The sequence below is a fragment of the Atractosteus spatula genome, chromosome 5 (assembly GCF_055471065.1).
Source record: "Atractosteus spatula isolate fAtrSpa1 chromosome 5, fAtrSpa1.hap1, whole genome shotgun sequence".
NCBI lineage: Eukaryota > Metazoa > Chordata > Actinopteri > Semionotiformes > Lepisosteidae > Atractosteus > Atractosteus spatula.
The window spans coordinates 26,887,936-26,902,854 of NC_142710.1; the positions used below are offsets into that span (position 1 = coordinate 26,887,936).

General features: G+C 42.7%; 1 protein-coding gene across 1 annotated transcript in view; it reads right to left on the minus strand.

Moving 5' to 3' along the window:
- LOC148834820 (serine-rich coiled-coil domain-containing protein 2-like) overlaps window positions 1-14,919 on the minus strand; it is a 76,505-nt gene that overhangs the window by 41,871 nt on the left and 19,715 nt on the right. The window contains exons 2-3 of the mRNA XM_088917045.1: window positions 12,725-14,210; window positions 11,986-12,203 (exon numbers count right to left, since the gene is read on the minus strand). Of these exons, the coding sequence (XP_088773171.1) occupies window positions 11,986-12,203; window positions 12,725-14,168 (1,662 nt within the window). The 5' untranslated portion in view covers window positions 14,169-14,210. The remainder of the gene's footprint in view (window positions 1-11,985; window positions 12,204-12,724; window positions 14,211-14,919) is intronic.

Genomic DNA, 14,919 nt, shown 5'->3' on the forward strand with positions numbered 1-14,919 from the left:
CTGGCAAGCCACTGAAGCCCTCCTGGGGAAACCTGTGGTTGCTGCTGGAACTGGTGTTAGTGGGACCAGCAGGGGGTGCCCACCCTGCGTTCTGTGTGGGTCCTAATGCCCCAGTACAGTGGCGGGGACACTATACTGTAGTGGGCGGCGTCTTTTGGATAAGACGTTAAACCGAGGTCCTGGCTCTCAGTGGTCATTACAGATCCCCGGGCATTTCTCGAGAAGAGTAGGGAGTTATCCCAGAGTCTGGGCCAAATTTCCCCCTTCAGCCCTTACTGTGGCCTCCAAATTGTCCCCATGTATGATTGGCTTGCACATGCCCTGCGATGGACTGGCGCTCTGTCCAGGCTGTACCCTGCCTTGCGCTCGTTGCGAACCTCACCAGGAAAAGCGGAAGTGAAAATGGATGGATTAATCACATAACTGCAAAATGACTCAGTAAAACACAGTGAGACAACGATACATGAGGCTTTTTTTTAAATAGAGTACTGATCATTTTTAATCAACATTTACTTCAAACCAGCAGAAACAGAACAATCTCAGTGTGATGAGCAAGTTTGCCTCTTACTTCTACAATTTGTTTTTCACATTTGGAGTTATGGATGTGAGCAGTCTCATGTTCGACTCTGCATCCAATCTGTTACGATACTTCTTTTATGTGGACACTTACGACGAAAATCCGGTTTCACACAGATAGGTGGTCACAAACAGGAGAAGAACAGAAAGAGCTTTCTCTAATAATACTGGATATTTGTTTTTGGTGCCGCGCCAAAACTCTTGCAAACGGAACTTCATCAAAAGCTGTTTGTAAGGAAGAGTATGAAATCAGGTCAATGAACTTCTCATATTCTTGTGACATGAAGTCTCGAAGTATTCTATTGTTTTTCAAGGTTTTTTTTTCCTCTTGTGGTTGCAGTAATTTCTAAGCGATCTTTCTACCTAGTAATACGCTATTTTCTCTCATTGAGAGAGTTTTTGAGATTTGACTGATGGCGAAATAGCATTTTTATCTCCAAACAAGATAGAAGAGCAGATGGAAGAGGAAATTTCATCCGACACCTTTGAGGTACATTCTGGCTCCAGTACAGAAATGTATTCAGACAGTGAATTTGAAGATGACGTTTCAGAACACATGCCTAATTTTTCTGACTTCTTGGAGCCATCGTAACACACATTTTTTTATTGATAGCAATTTTTTATTTTTCTTGTAGCCTATGTGAGAGCTCACAGAACACATGCAGATGTCCCGCGGAACACAGTTTGTTTGAGAACCACTGACTTAGAGGATATTTACAAGCATTTTAACCACGTTCTTACTTATTCTGATCAAACAAGCAAGTCAAGCCTCCTAAATGTTTTGTGACATTTTTAAGACCCACTTTGGACTAATTAAACACTTTGTAATTGAATTTCTCAGTAGGCCTTGTGAAAAATGGCTACACCCAGTCCTACACAATGAGGGACTTCCTTCTTACAGGTCTGCGTCCCCGGGCTTTCATAAGGACCAGGGTTCCAGTTATTCACTGGAAGCCTCTCTGTCTTGCCAAATATACAGGCATTTCTCCATCAAGTAGTTTTCCACATCACAGAACTCCAATCCTCCTTTGCTCTACTTAAAAAGCATTTCCACACTGCCCTTATCTTGCCTTGAAATTGCCCTGAATAAACAGACCCAAAATAAATGCATAAAAAGATTTTCCCCTCAAGCTTCCTGGGCCCGATCAGTGTCCTCTCTTTACCTGCTGTTGCTTCTATCGCTTCAACATCACATTTCTTATCTCCATCTCCTCTGTCTGTGCCTTTAAAAGCAGACACACTCCTCAGAATCACAGAATATTGCCAAAGCACAGGGGGGCTCTTTCACAATTCTCAGTCTTTTTCTCACTCTGTACCCTTAATCAGCCAAGTGTTCACTAAATTTGCCAACAAACCCAGGTGAGAGACTGCAGGGACCACCACTGCAGAGGAGTTTAAGTCACATTACGTTTTAGAAACTGCAGGCTGTTCTACAAACATAACTGAAGAGACAGAAAAGAAACACATTCCAAATTATTTGCATTTCCTATCCAACCACAAAACAGAATGCCTAACTCAAACATTTCTAAAATCTGATATTAGTTTATATAGAGAAGTCAGTGTCTCATGAAACCATAAATGAATCTGTCTGTTATACAGTATGTTTTAACTGTTTGCCTGGCAAGGGTGCTGCTGGCCACCATTACATTGTGAGCGGGATGTCTGGTCAGGATCGCCAGATCTCCAAAGCGCAGCCAGTCTTGATCTGCTCAGGGCTGCGGAAAGATCTCTAAGGAAAAGTAGGTTGTTGCTATAAGTGGTGTTGATGGACAAGTAGGTGGCGCTCTTCTTCTTTCAAATTTGAAATCAATGCCCCTTTTTGATGACTCCCTAAACTAACTGGAGGGGGGAAGTCACTACAGTTGATTCTGCCAAGAGCCTCTGCTTCATCTCCTCCCACCTCAGGTGCCTTGAGAGAGTGTTGAGCCGGTCCAGTTTCACCAAGCCTCTGAGGTATGTCCACACCAGGTTTGAAAGCACTACAGCTACTGTGTGACGAGTCTACCAGGCTCAGTTTGCATTAGAAGCATACTCAGTATCAGCACTGTCATATTTCTGCCCAGCATCTCATCTCTGCCACAGAAACGCCGTCTATCTTGTTAACAAAGTGGAGGAAGAGACACCAACTTTTGCAGAACCCATTATAGACTATGAAGGCAATTGACAGATCCCATTAGTGGAAATGCAGTGCCTATTATTTCATAGTCACATATGTAATTAAACTTACTTTTACTTTACTACCATCCTAGATATAATAAATTCACTTTAAAAAACGCAATTCCACTCACTTAGCATGAGCTGTGTACATGACAAAGTTAAGGCAAGCATCAATCTTTACGACTACACTAATGCCTTTCTCTGGATGTACAGATAGCTCCTCACTGCAAGGGATGGTACAAATTCAATTACCAGCACAAATTTGCTCGTAATGAGTACATTTCCTCTAATACATTGTTGTTGTTTTTTTCAAACAAGCCGAAATTTCTGCCTCAGTTTGTGATCGTCAACAGAGAAAAAGAGCTGCCGTTCTGACAACCCCCTTCTATCTTTCCGTTTACACCCTGATCTCTCAAACAATGGGGAGATATCTTAGCTTTGGAGCTTAATGGTCTTAATAAAAGAATCAAGTTATTTATCTATGGGTTCCTTTACTTGATTTCATGACGTCTGTCATTTAAAAAAAAAATTGGATCTAAGGTGCACTCTTGAACAATTTATGAAAACACACGCGTGTCTCAGGAACTACAGGACAAAGTAAGATTCATTTGTAGTAGCCGGCAGTAATAGTCGCAGAGTCTGTTTTGCTCTGGCCTGCATTGCACAAGTCAACTTCAACTGCAGATGAAACACTTTTCCATCCTACTGTGGAAACAAATGCACTGCTTTTTGAAGGATCGCAGCTTGATGAGGTCCTGATCAATCAAACCAGCACTGTGAGCTGGATGCCCTTTTCTTTTTTGTAGCCATGCTCATTCTCATATTTATTTCACAATTTGGTTAACAAAAAGTTCAGATCTCATTTGAGCCCAACTGAAGAATCTGGTACATTTGCACATAATACAGGGAAGGAGAAAAGCTTGAGCTTCCAGCCTGAAGATCCCTCTCAGCCTATGTACAGTATATGTATGCTAGATCACGAGAACATGACAAAACTGTGCACCATTAGAACACAGCACTTCAATGATACCCTAGATCATTACCTCCAAATGTGGTTCAACTGTTGATGAAAATCCTACATCTTTTTGCTAGTAGGTTTAACTAAAGTCTCTTTTTGCTAGTAGGTTTAACTAAAGAGCAACTGTGACCCCGCTCTGGCCAAACAGATGCAATGGCTCAGGGTAGCCGTCGATGTCCTAACCTCACACTGCAGTCAGGAATATCAGAGAAGGTTGTCAGCCCTTCACTCATTCCTTATCATGAATAAAAAGAAACTAGTAGTACAGCTTATATTAACTCCAGTCATTTTGCTTATCAGCTTACAGCATTAATAAATGCATACTGCTCCTTCAGATATCGATTTCTCCAAGTCATTCATTTATTCAGTGGAGCAGACGAAAATTCTAAGAACAACCCAGGAGCTTCAAATTCATGTTGCCTTTTCAGTAAAGTGAATGCAGAGCAAAATATCCATCCTAAAATTGACAACAGTTTGGGGAAATCTGAGAAACTATTAACTGTCACTCCAGTTCAACATTTTTGGGCTTATTTTTCTGCTCTGTGTTTTCAAATGTTCAAACACTTACAGTATAGTTCAGGTGGGTAGCTGCGTCAGCATGCGTAGGCTGCAAAGGAACAAGTAATAGGTTTATTCCATGCTGAAAAAAAAAAGAAAGAAAACAACGTTTCGGCCGTGGAGCCTTCTTCAGGTGTGAGAGAGACAAGGCAGTAGGCAAAGGTAATGTAGTGGGAGAACAAAGGCTGGGAAAGAGGAGGAGCGAGAGATGGGAGCAGGGGACAGAAAGAGAGGCCAATGAAGTGGTGTGAAGTCAGAAACTCAGCACTTACAGTGTATGTGTTACATGACTTGTTTTGGAAAAATCTGTATTATTGCTTTCAACCTACTCTATCAAGACTTTGCCGAGTAAATCTCCCGCCAATCACAGCCATTTAATAAACAGGAGTGCAGACGTCTTTCTGTTTCCACACAGGTCTGTGCTATAACACACTTTGCCCATCTGCTCAGTGAGTCATTGCCATCCACACTCTCAGAACTAGTTTTTAAAGTAAACTTAAAGACAAAAGTATTTAACTTCACACTGATTTCTACATATTTGTGGATTCTCTAAACCTTCTAACATAAGTGTAGTCATACATTGCATTTCCAGTTCAAATAAATGCCCACAAAACTAGACGGACTAAGTCCGATTGCAAGGCTCTTACTGGAGCAGACAGTTCCTCCACCTTCAATTAACAGTAAATGGACTGTGACCTAGTTAAGACTGAATGTGGTCAATTTAGTATTACAGAGGAGAACTTAAAAACTCCTCTCAGTCTGTTCTGCTTGAGGATTGCATTGGTCTATACCGTAACCCCCATAAACAAGTCATGGATACTTGAGTTACTAATCCTTGTTTCATTTGCTTGTTTTTCCCCGTGGCACACAGGCTTATGAACATCATGAGTCCCATAGGGATATTCTTAAGACAGCCATATCCTTCTTCTATTCCAGTCTTAGTGAGAGAAATCAGAGCAATCCTGTAATCTTTTTTCTCCACCATCAATAAAGTGCCCAGACCAGCTAATATCTGCTTTTACCCCTTCTGTTGTACAAAGTAACACATTAATGTGATTCTTTCACCACAAAAAACATTAATATCCAACTGCTGATCTCAGTCTCCTACAGTGTTTACAACTAGGCCCTCTCCTGCTCTCACAGGTTTGAGTTCCTCTCATTTTACTGCTGTTGATGCAGCCTACGTGCATGAATTCATAGCTAAAATAAGACCTACTTCCCATGTCTTTGAGCCAATTTCTATACCTCTACCCACAGTTAGCTTCAGATTTGCAATGAGTCCCCGAAATAGGTCTTGTCCTTGTTCACTTGAAGTTTGTTGTCACATCTGTGTTAAAAATATTCTGGCCCGGACCCACAGTGCTTAGAAACTACATTCATACTACATACTACTATTGCCCATTGCCTCTTGGTCAGACTATTCATGTTCATTGACATTGGCTTTCACTGGTGTGCTGATGGCACTCAGATTTACCTGCAGACCAAATCACATACTACTTTTATATAATCATACTGAGACAGATGCATCAGAGCTTTATTAAACTAAACTGTGACAAGACTAAGGTCATGCTCATATGGTCCCAAGCTAAGCTTTGCAAGGTTAGCAACTTCAATGTTGTTGTTGATGGTTCTGAATTCAAACTTATTATGTTGTTACTTTTGCTCCTGTGTTTTCATTTGATTTGTGTGTGAAGAATGTCACATTGTAGTTTTCTTCTACCTTTGACTAGGATGCTTAATTCCTTAACAGAACTCAATTTGTCCAAAACTTCGCAGATCGTGTACTATATGAGCACGTAACTCCTGTGATTTGCACTGGCTCTCTGTGAAATGTGTAGTGGACTTTAATGTACTCTTGCTTGTGTATAAGGCATCAAGTGGTCTAACTCCAGGTTCCTTTAAGAATATAATTATTCTGTGGTTCAAAACTCCAACTTCCAATAATCAATCAACTATTTTCTTCTTTTTGTTGTCTGTCTCAAAATATACTCAAAACAGTTGGAAACGTTCTTCAAATTTTCTTCCACTCTTCATTTTTAGGAAATGATTTTTTCAGCATGACATGCTGATTCTAGGTTCTTGCACAGGTGACCATTTCCTAAAATGGTATAAGAGCAATATAGCTGGACAGGGGAAAGTGAGACTTTAGAGCCCTAAATTGATTAAGGCTTCTACCGAGATGAAAGAGCCAATTTGGTCCTATTCTTCCCTCACAGCTAGTACCCTACCAAATTCACAGCCTTGTAATTGTCATGGTCGTGATATTTAAAAATGTCTGAATTTCATGGTATACCACATGTAAATCTTAAATTTCACAGGGTTGCAACACAACAAGCACGCATTTAAAATGGCAAAACACCAAACAAAATATGTAAAACCTCAAAGCTTACTAAAGTATTGCATAGTTAAGTTCAGTTATTTTCAAAATGCAGCAGTATTTGGAGATATTTGATCTTAACAGATCATAGTCTTTGCTTCCTTAGGTCAACATGGATCATCCAGCAACAGTGTCTTTCGTCCTTCTGCCTCCAGGAAGGATGTATGTGTCTGTATTGCAGCTGCAGAGCCTGATGGAACTGTTAGACGGCGCCCAGCTGTACTAGGCTTGTGAGAGGGGTTCCTGACCAAAACTATAGGAGCTTCTTTAGCAACGATTTCAGGAGAAGTGAAACAGAGCAGATTTTTCATACTAAGAACATAAGAAAGGTTACAGAGTGGAGGTGGCCATTCGGCCCATCCACCCCATTTGGTAGTTAACCTACTGTATCCAAGGATTTTAACCAGATGTTTCTTGAAAAAGCCGGGTTTTGCAGTAATTACTATACTAGATCTTAGAAGTATCAGAAGCTTCAGATTTATGAATTATATGCATTTATGTCCAATAATTCTTAAGATCCTACATTTCAGAAACAGTACAATTTTGTGCAGGGCTGGAGAGTGCCCTGGCTGTGCATTTTTTTTTTGCACAACAAAGCAAGAGAGATTACTTTCTATGGTGTTTCCCAGTATGTGTTTTCCTTAGTCACACTTGGACCACAGGTTCACAAACGTGCCCTGGCTGTGAACAAGACAAAGAGCTTTTAAAACAAGCTTGTGTTAAAGAACAGTCTCCTTCTCCCACTGCACACAGCACTGGAATCTGGCTGCAGCAGACACACCAAAGGGAGCACACCGGACATTAAAGGCACTCTTCTAACAACCAGTTTGAAGAGACAAGGTCACTGCGAGTGACCTAGCACTCAAAAGGTAGGCATTCTTTACTGCCAGATGCTATATTAAACAGGTCACACATGTTTTAAATAGCACTGAGACACACTACAGTTAAACTTCACGGTGGGCACAGCTATACAAAGCAATGTCCTCCTTGTTTCCATAAAAAGAAGAAAAGTTCAAACCAAATAATTCTACCACAAAGAGCACTATTTCACTGTCATGCCTTCTGGCGTTTCCTGTTACTGAAACAAAGTTGTTAAAAAAATAAAAATAACAACACCTAAATGCATTCATTACTAATTACAGTTTTATCAAACAATTATAAACGGCATCTGCTGCTCACGATTCCTTCACAACTGTTGCTCCAGGGGTTGTCTAACTGCCAGAGTAACTAAATTCGGCACTACAATTTTCACATATTTGGAAATTATCTTCTTTAAAAAAACAACACAAGATAAAGATATGACATGCTTTGTTTCCAGAGTCTCAATTCTACTGGGATATGCAATGTGTCGTTCGCGGTTTCCTTTTTTCAAATCCATTACAGGACAAGAATAGGGTTCTGCTTCCCCCTAGTGGACTGATGTGCCACTTATCCATTATAGCTAGTGGAGAGCGGCCCGTTTTCAATCTGGCTCAGACAGCCACCTTCAGCACCTCACAAACACCAGATTACAAAACACAGCTGCTACCGTTGCACTGAAGTCTAGGTTAGCACTCAAACAGTGCAACATGATTACTACTAGTAAGTGAGGAAGCCCTACTGTACATTTAAGGGGAAAACAGGAAAAGAAAGCTTATTAGTTTTAAGCCTATTGTGTCTGGAGTTCAGATCAGAATCTCATCAGTGAGCACAGCAGTCTACAGTTCAGGGGCAGCAGTCACCCTGCACTGACTAGACAGATGAGATCCGTTCCAACAGGCTGCCTGCTGTCTTAGGATCTCAGCAGTTTTTCTCTGTGGCCAGAAAACAGCAATGAAACAATAAAGAAAAAATATACCAAGAGTACTACACTCCACGCACATCCCACTCGACACTATTTAGAACTAAACAGCAAAAAGATGGAAAAACTTCAGCATTCCTGTCCAGACTTGAAATGCATTACATTGTACAGAGTGATTTATTGAAATACAATTAATGTCCAAGACTCTGAGCACGCTGAGCTCTCACTAAGAGGCATTAAAGATAAAAAAGGAAATCGATCGTTTTTATTTGTTTTCATTGATTAGCATTTTATTTTACTGTTGCTCGTCAGAACTAGACCCCTGCACTGCACGTTTCTTCAGACGAGAATCAATGTTGACATCCATAAACATTTTGCGCTAAAGAGCCAGTTTATCAGATTTAACTTTCCTTACTTTAATGCACCATAAGAGCTTATACACCTGGGCTTGTATTTACTCACAACTAGTTATTTGACTAAAGTCGATTTGCATTGGCGTGGAAATGTTTGTTTCTAGGTCTGAACAAGCACAGTCATGCATGGTCTTGAGATAAGTCTGCTTTGACGCCAGTTGTCCAAGAGGTGTCGCCCTTAGCGCACGGAAAGAGTAGTCTCTCCATCTCAGCTTGCTGATGTTTTTTGAGCCCCTGCAGAGAGGAGTTTTTAGAGACCTTTCATCACCATCCACGACAAAGCTCCCAGTTATGTAAGTAAAGAAGTTCAAAGGGATTTGTATACAGCTGACCTATAACCAGATTGAATGTAAGAAAATCTCTCTAAATCTGATTAATATCAGCCCTGATTGCAAACAACCTGACATAGGCCTGGAGTACAGACAAAGAGATTTCAAGCCTGCTCTAGAATACAAAGGCTGAGAAAAGGATGAAGGTATAAAACAATTTAACACATTCACTACCAGGTCTCAGTTTCAATCTCTTTCTAAGAGAATCATCAAAGAACAGCAATTGTTCTGCACGTTTACCACTTCAGGATTATTTTCTGCATCAAACATCTGTACAGATACAACGGCTCAGATTTCTCCATTCCAGACAGCTGAACAGGTTGCGGTCCTGGTACACAGGGTCTTTTTGTGCTGGAGCATTTGAACTTCTGGGAACATCTGGATGCATGTTATCTTTTTGATGCTGCTATACAGGAAGTTTGCAATTTTTTGCAACATCATGATATCTATTTTAGGCACTTGTGTATTGATTGTGTGCAACTGTCAATTGTCCCAGGTGAACACATAATAGTAAAATAATTAATAATAACAGTCTGACACAAAGGAATTCCTATCTGTACCCATTAATACAGTAGACATTTGTTGTATGGGTCCAGAGCTCTAACTCCATACTGCAGATACATTGTCATGTGATTATTATGTAAATAGGTCTTATCATGAATGGTTTCAAACCCCTCTTACCACCAAGTAAACTACAAATACAATTACTGCAGTGAAACATGAGAAAACCGGTAAAAGAAAGAAAACAACTATGCTCTTTATAGAGGTCAATTAAGCACAGGCAATGAAGTGTATTTGAATACAGAAAAAGACTGTACTACAGCATGATACAGTCTGTTTCAGAACTGCAAAAAACACAGTGAGATCCTAAGAGAGTATGCCTTTATAAAACCATTTAATGACACCTTAAAAGGGCAGGCAGGCACACACTACATGCAGTTAATAAGACAGTGACGGGAGAGGTGTTACAAGTAAACCTCAATCCTGTGCAATTGCAATATCATCCTGTGCAACTGCCCTCAGTCTCCAGACGGAAAATGTGATTCTGTCTAACCTGAAATTATTACTGTTACAAGAAACAACTGGCCAAAGCCTGTCAGTTGCCGGAAATCGTCTAGGGCCACAACCAGTTATTTTCCAGGAAGATGATACCACTCAACTGACTGACAGGATAAATGGCACACCTCCAGGAATGACCATACCTCACCTCATCGAGCTTTTAACAGCCAGGGAAAGATGAGGGGAGAAGAGAGAATGAGGGACAAGTGTAAGTCAGGCAAATCGGGGGCAGTCTTCATCGTGTCAACACAAGATCTGAATCCGTGGGGGAAGTCAAATGTTACACCAGTGCAGCTACCTCTTTAATTACCAAATATTTATCAATTTATCAGTCAACAGGTTTAAGATACAAAATCCTGCAATGAACTGGATTTGAAAAATTCTTATATTAGACTAGCACCAGCATACACTTTAACATTAGCAGTTGCTGTCCAAGAAGTCTAAAGGGCAGAATTATTATATCTTTCTTACATTTGTATAGCACCTTGAAACCCAGAGGAACCCTAAGTGCTTCATATATAGGAGGTGACCTGATTGAATTAATTTATATAATATTTTCTAACACAGGATAAGAAAGCAGGTCAGGTGCAGGAGTGAGAAATAGCTGCATCAGTAGAATTAAGAGAATAAGTTAGAGAAGACTGAAAGTACAGATGGGAATTAATTAAAACTCCAACTCTTTTGCACAGTGTCATGGGATCTTTTAAATTATCTTTCTAATCTTTAGAATTGTAAGTTGAGTGCAGTGAGGTGGGTCACATGAGGATTATCTGCAGCCCTGTCCACATGGCTGAAAAAGTCAAAGACCAGATGTATTACTATAGTACATTACTGTGTAAACATTACACAGACCTCCTGCAAGACTCAGCGAGTGAAGGCACTTTCTGGGGGGCGCAGGTTAAGCTTTTGGGGCATGGTTGAGATTAAACTACCAGGCCAGCATGTCTCGGCTCACACCGCAAAAGTGACTTACAGTACATATGAGAATCACTGGGCACATGTAGGCTTGTATTGACATCACTGAGAGATCTGCCACTCCAGCCAGTGCCAGCTCTCCTGCCGGTCACCGTGGAGCTCGCAACGTGTCAAACGATGGGAGCATGTCAACATACCTAATTGTCTCTCGACCAGATACACGAGTTACTGCTGGTGAACTAAGAATAAAAAAAATAACTGGCGATTTCCAGCTTGGTCAGAAACCTAGAAATGCTTCCAGTTCTACTTTTTTGACAGCCTGCTGAACTCTACTAGAAAATCTCACCCTGTCCTGAACACAGTGCAGAAAACGAAGGAACTGTAGAGTTGTATGACTACAGGCACTGAGCACAAACACATAAACACTGGGTTCAAGAACAAGTAGCATCCTTTTTTGCCCACACAAGTTTTCATGCTTTAACTGTAACACCTGTCAAAAGATTAGTCAGGCCAACAGTTTTATGCTCTTCAAGTGAAACTGATGATCAGCGTTAAACTCCAATCATTCATCTCTTTAAAATACTCTGGGAGTCAATCACCCAACTTGACTACATTGCTTAACACTGGAAAAAATTATCTTGCAGTGTTTTTTTCATTATTAAAAATGTATTATTGGTGACACTTTTATATTTTAAAGCATGTAGATTGCCTGGATCACGTGTCATTGTTATGACACACATCTATACTGTATAGAACAGCCACAGCTTGCATTATTAGTCAAAAGATAAGAAGAAGGGCCTCACCATGCTGTTGATGTCAGAGTCATCATAGCTACCACAGGGGTGGGTGGCAGGGCCCAGTGGCTCCCCCATGCCTTCTTCATCCCACATGTAGGTCCCCCCAGAGCTGTCAGAAGGGGAGAGCTCAAGGGACGAACCGGCAGGAAAGTCTCCCTCAGGGGAAAGAGAGAAGGGAGCATTGGGCCCTTCCAATAGCCCATAAGCCTCCTCACTGCCTGTGCCTGCAGGGGGTGAGGGGAGACAAACACCATCAGCCTGGAAAAAAGCTGTAGATCATATTGCTAACTCACTGACAGGAAAAGGCTATCAGGATGGTCCACTAATCTGGGCTGTCGATAAGCTAGCTAAATCATGCAAGGCCAGGGGCTCAAATCTACAGGTCCACTTAAACCTGCAAAACAACTCTATGGCCACAGGCCATAAAAGGAATACATAACAAGACAATCGCTCTTTGACTTCAACGGGCGATCCTTCCCTTCCACACAAATAACCTACTGTAAACCAGGGCAGCACAACTGTTGTCCAAAAGCTTTTCTAGTTAGCCATGTATCATGAGCCTAGATCTAGGATAAAGAGTTAAACTAGTTCATCTTAGCAAGTAAACAATTAAAACAGGCAATTAAGAGCTCACCTTGCTGCCCTAATTTCAAATCTGTGCATCCCCGATCTATACCTCGGCCTGTCACTGTCGCACAATGAGTGTATCTTTCCACCCCGTCCCAGTACTCACACCCGACCTCACCTGGCAGCCCCACCTCCACCCAGTCCATGCCATCAGACAGGAAGCCACTGAGGTGCATCTGTGTGGGAGTACCATCCGCCCTGTTCCTAGGCACATTGTCATCTATCTCAGGCTGTGATTGAAGAAGGCCTTCAACAGAGGCAGGGAGTAGTAACATCCCACCTCCATTGCCCAGGTTATCAAAATCATCCAGGTATTCCTCGCTTGTGTCATTGCGCTCCAGAGAGGAAGTAGAGGAGAGGGACATGTCCTCGAGACCCTCGCCCAGGTACCGCATGTTTGATTCCTGCTCCCTCAGAGTATAGGCTGTCCCCTCCTGCAGCCGCTCAAGGAACTCTGGTTTCTCAGTGTCTTCAGGGTCCTTGGCCTCAGGTGTGGTGGGTGAAGGTTCTTCCAGGTTTCCTTTCCCAACCCCTGACTCTCCCTGCTCCTCAACTGCCACTGTCTCTACACCCACCTTCCCTGCAAGCAATGGACGAGAAGGTTTGACCAGGGAGGGGCGTGTCTTCCTATAGCTGAGCACCGAGGGCTTGCCCAGCATGCAATTCGGCAGCAGTGGTTTCTTCAGGGCGCCATGGGAGGGCGTGGTACTGGAGTTACCCACTGGACGTGTCAAAGGGCCCTTGGGGGGCCCTCCTCCTCCACCTCCCCTCCCATTGGGCAGGACAGGAGCAGATGTGGTAGGCTTGGTTTTGTTGTGCAATTGAGGGTTTGCAAGAGGTTTGGCCAATTCCACTGCCTTGTTGAAAGAGTAGGAGCGGGTCATGGACAGGCTAGGAGGGGAGGGGAGCTGTTTGAAGTGGGAGAAGCTCTGGGAGCGCACAATATTGTCCAGACACAGGGACTTGAGGCTGTCGCTGGACTGGGTAAGGCTTTCCCTGGAGCTGCTTCGTGCCGAGCCCGAGTTGGCCCTTGGCCTCTGCAAACCTGACCCAAACCGGCTAGTGCTACCATTACCAAGGCCATTCAAACCTGCCTTGCTGCTATAGAAATTTTGTCCAGACAGGGGCCGGCCGGCGATCAAGCCCCCTCTTGAGCCAGCACTGGACGCCTGGGATACAGGTTTGGGGGCTGTCGAGGCTCCAGTCGTCTTCCGTAACTTGATGTTTGGAGCACTGGGCTTCTTAATCTCTCTCACTGGAGCCAACTGCTGCTGCTGAAGCCGACCGCTGCCTCCCTCCTCTACTTTCTCCACAGAATCTGCATTTTCCTCAGGGCTCGTCAGGCAGCTTGAAGTTCCGCTGCCTTTTTTCCACTTCAGAGAAAAGGAGGACATCCGCACCACTCCATTCTGCCGGGCTGCAGGACACCCCTTGCCCTCAGGAGCACTATTACGTTGGTCAGAGCCAGAGCCATTGGGTAGCAGGCTGGACCCTGGAGGCCGAACACCAAATTTGGGAAGCCTGGAGACCATGCTGGGCTTGCTGAGTGCCTTCTCTTCCATCAGCCTCAAGCAGGCTCATTGATCTGCACAGGGAGGGCTGGTCTGCAGAGAGAGGAAAGAGACAGGATGCATTACAGCATACAAAAATCTAGGATCACATTTTGTCACCTGTCTAGGTTCACTCAAAAAAGTAAAGCTGGACAATGAGACATCTGAGTTAAATCAGTATGTCTTGTATCCGAGTTCCACGGCAGGGATGTATTTTTTAAAAGCCAGCTCATGCTTGTGGTTCTGTCTACAAAATAGCACTACAACGCATTTTATCAAATGAATGTAAGAGGTTACAGCTTTACAATTTTGAACTTACTAGCTACCAATACAATCACACAACATCCTTGTGCTGACACGCTCTCCAGAGCATGCTGTCTCAGCATGGAGGGTCAGACACATACACTTGAGTAAAGTGCTACTGTTTATAGTATGTACAATCGAGGTCTCCTCTGGGAGTTTACGTGTCACTCTTCAGTCGGCAAGGGATTTTATAAATGCACATAATGTAACTTATTTGAACCAAGGAAAAACCACTTCTCCTGTAAATGGAAGTACTCTGTACAGGAGACGCATGAGGAGTGGCATACCCCACGAGGTATGGATCACACAGCGCTTCTTCGGTCACAAGAAAGAGCTGGGAGGATCAGCGTACCAAGTTTTTTCTGTATATGCTGTACTGCAGGCAGCATGGGAACGCACCTGGTAACATCCTAGATTTTTCAGGGCTGTGTTCAACCGCAGTTTACGAAGGGTGGGGCTT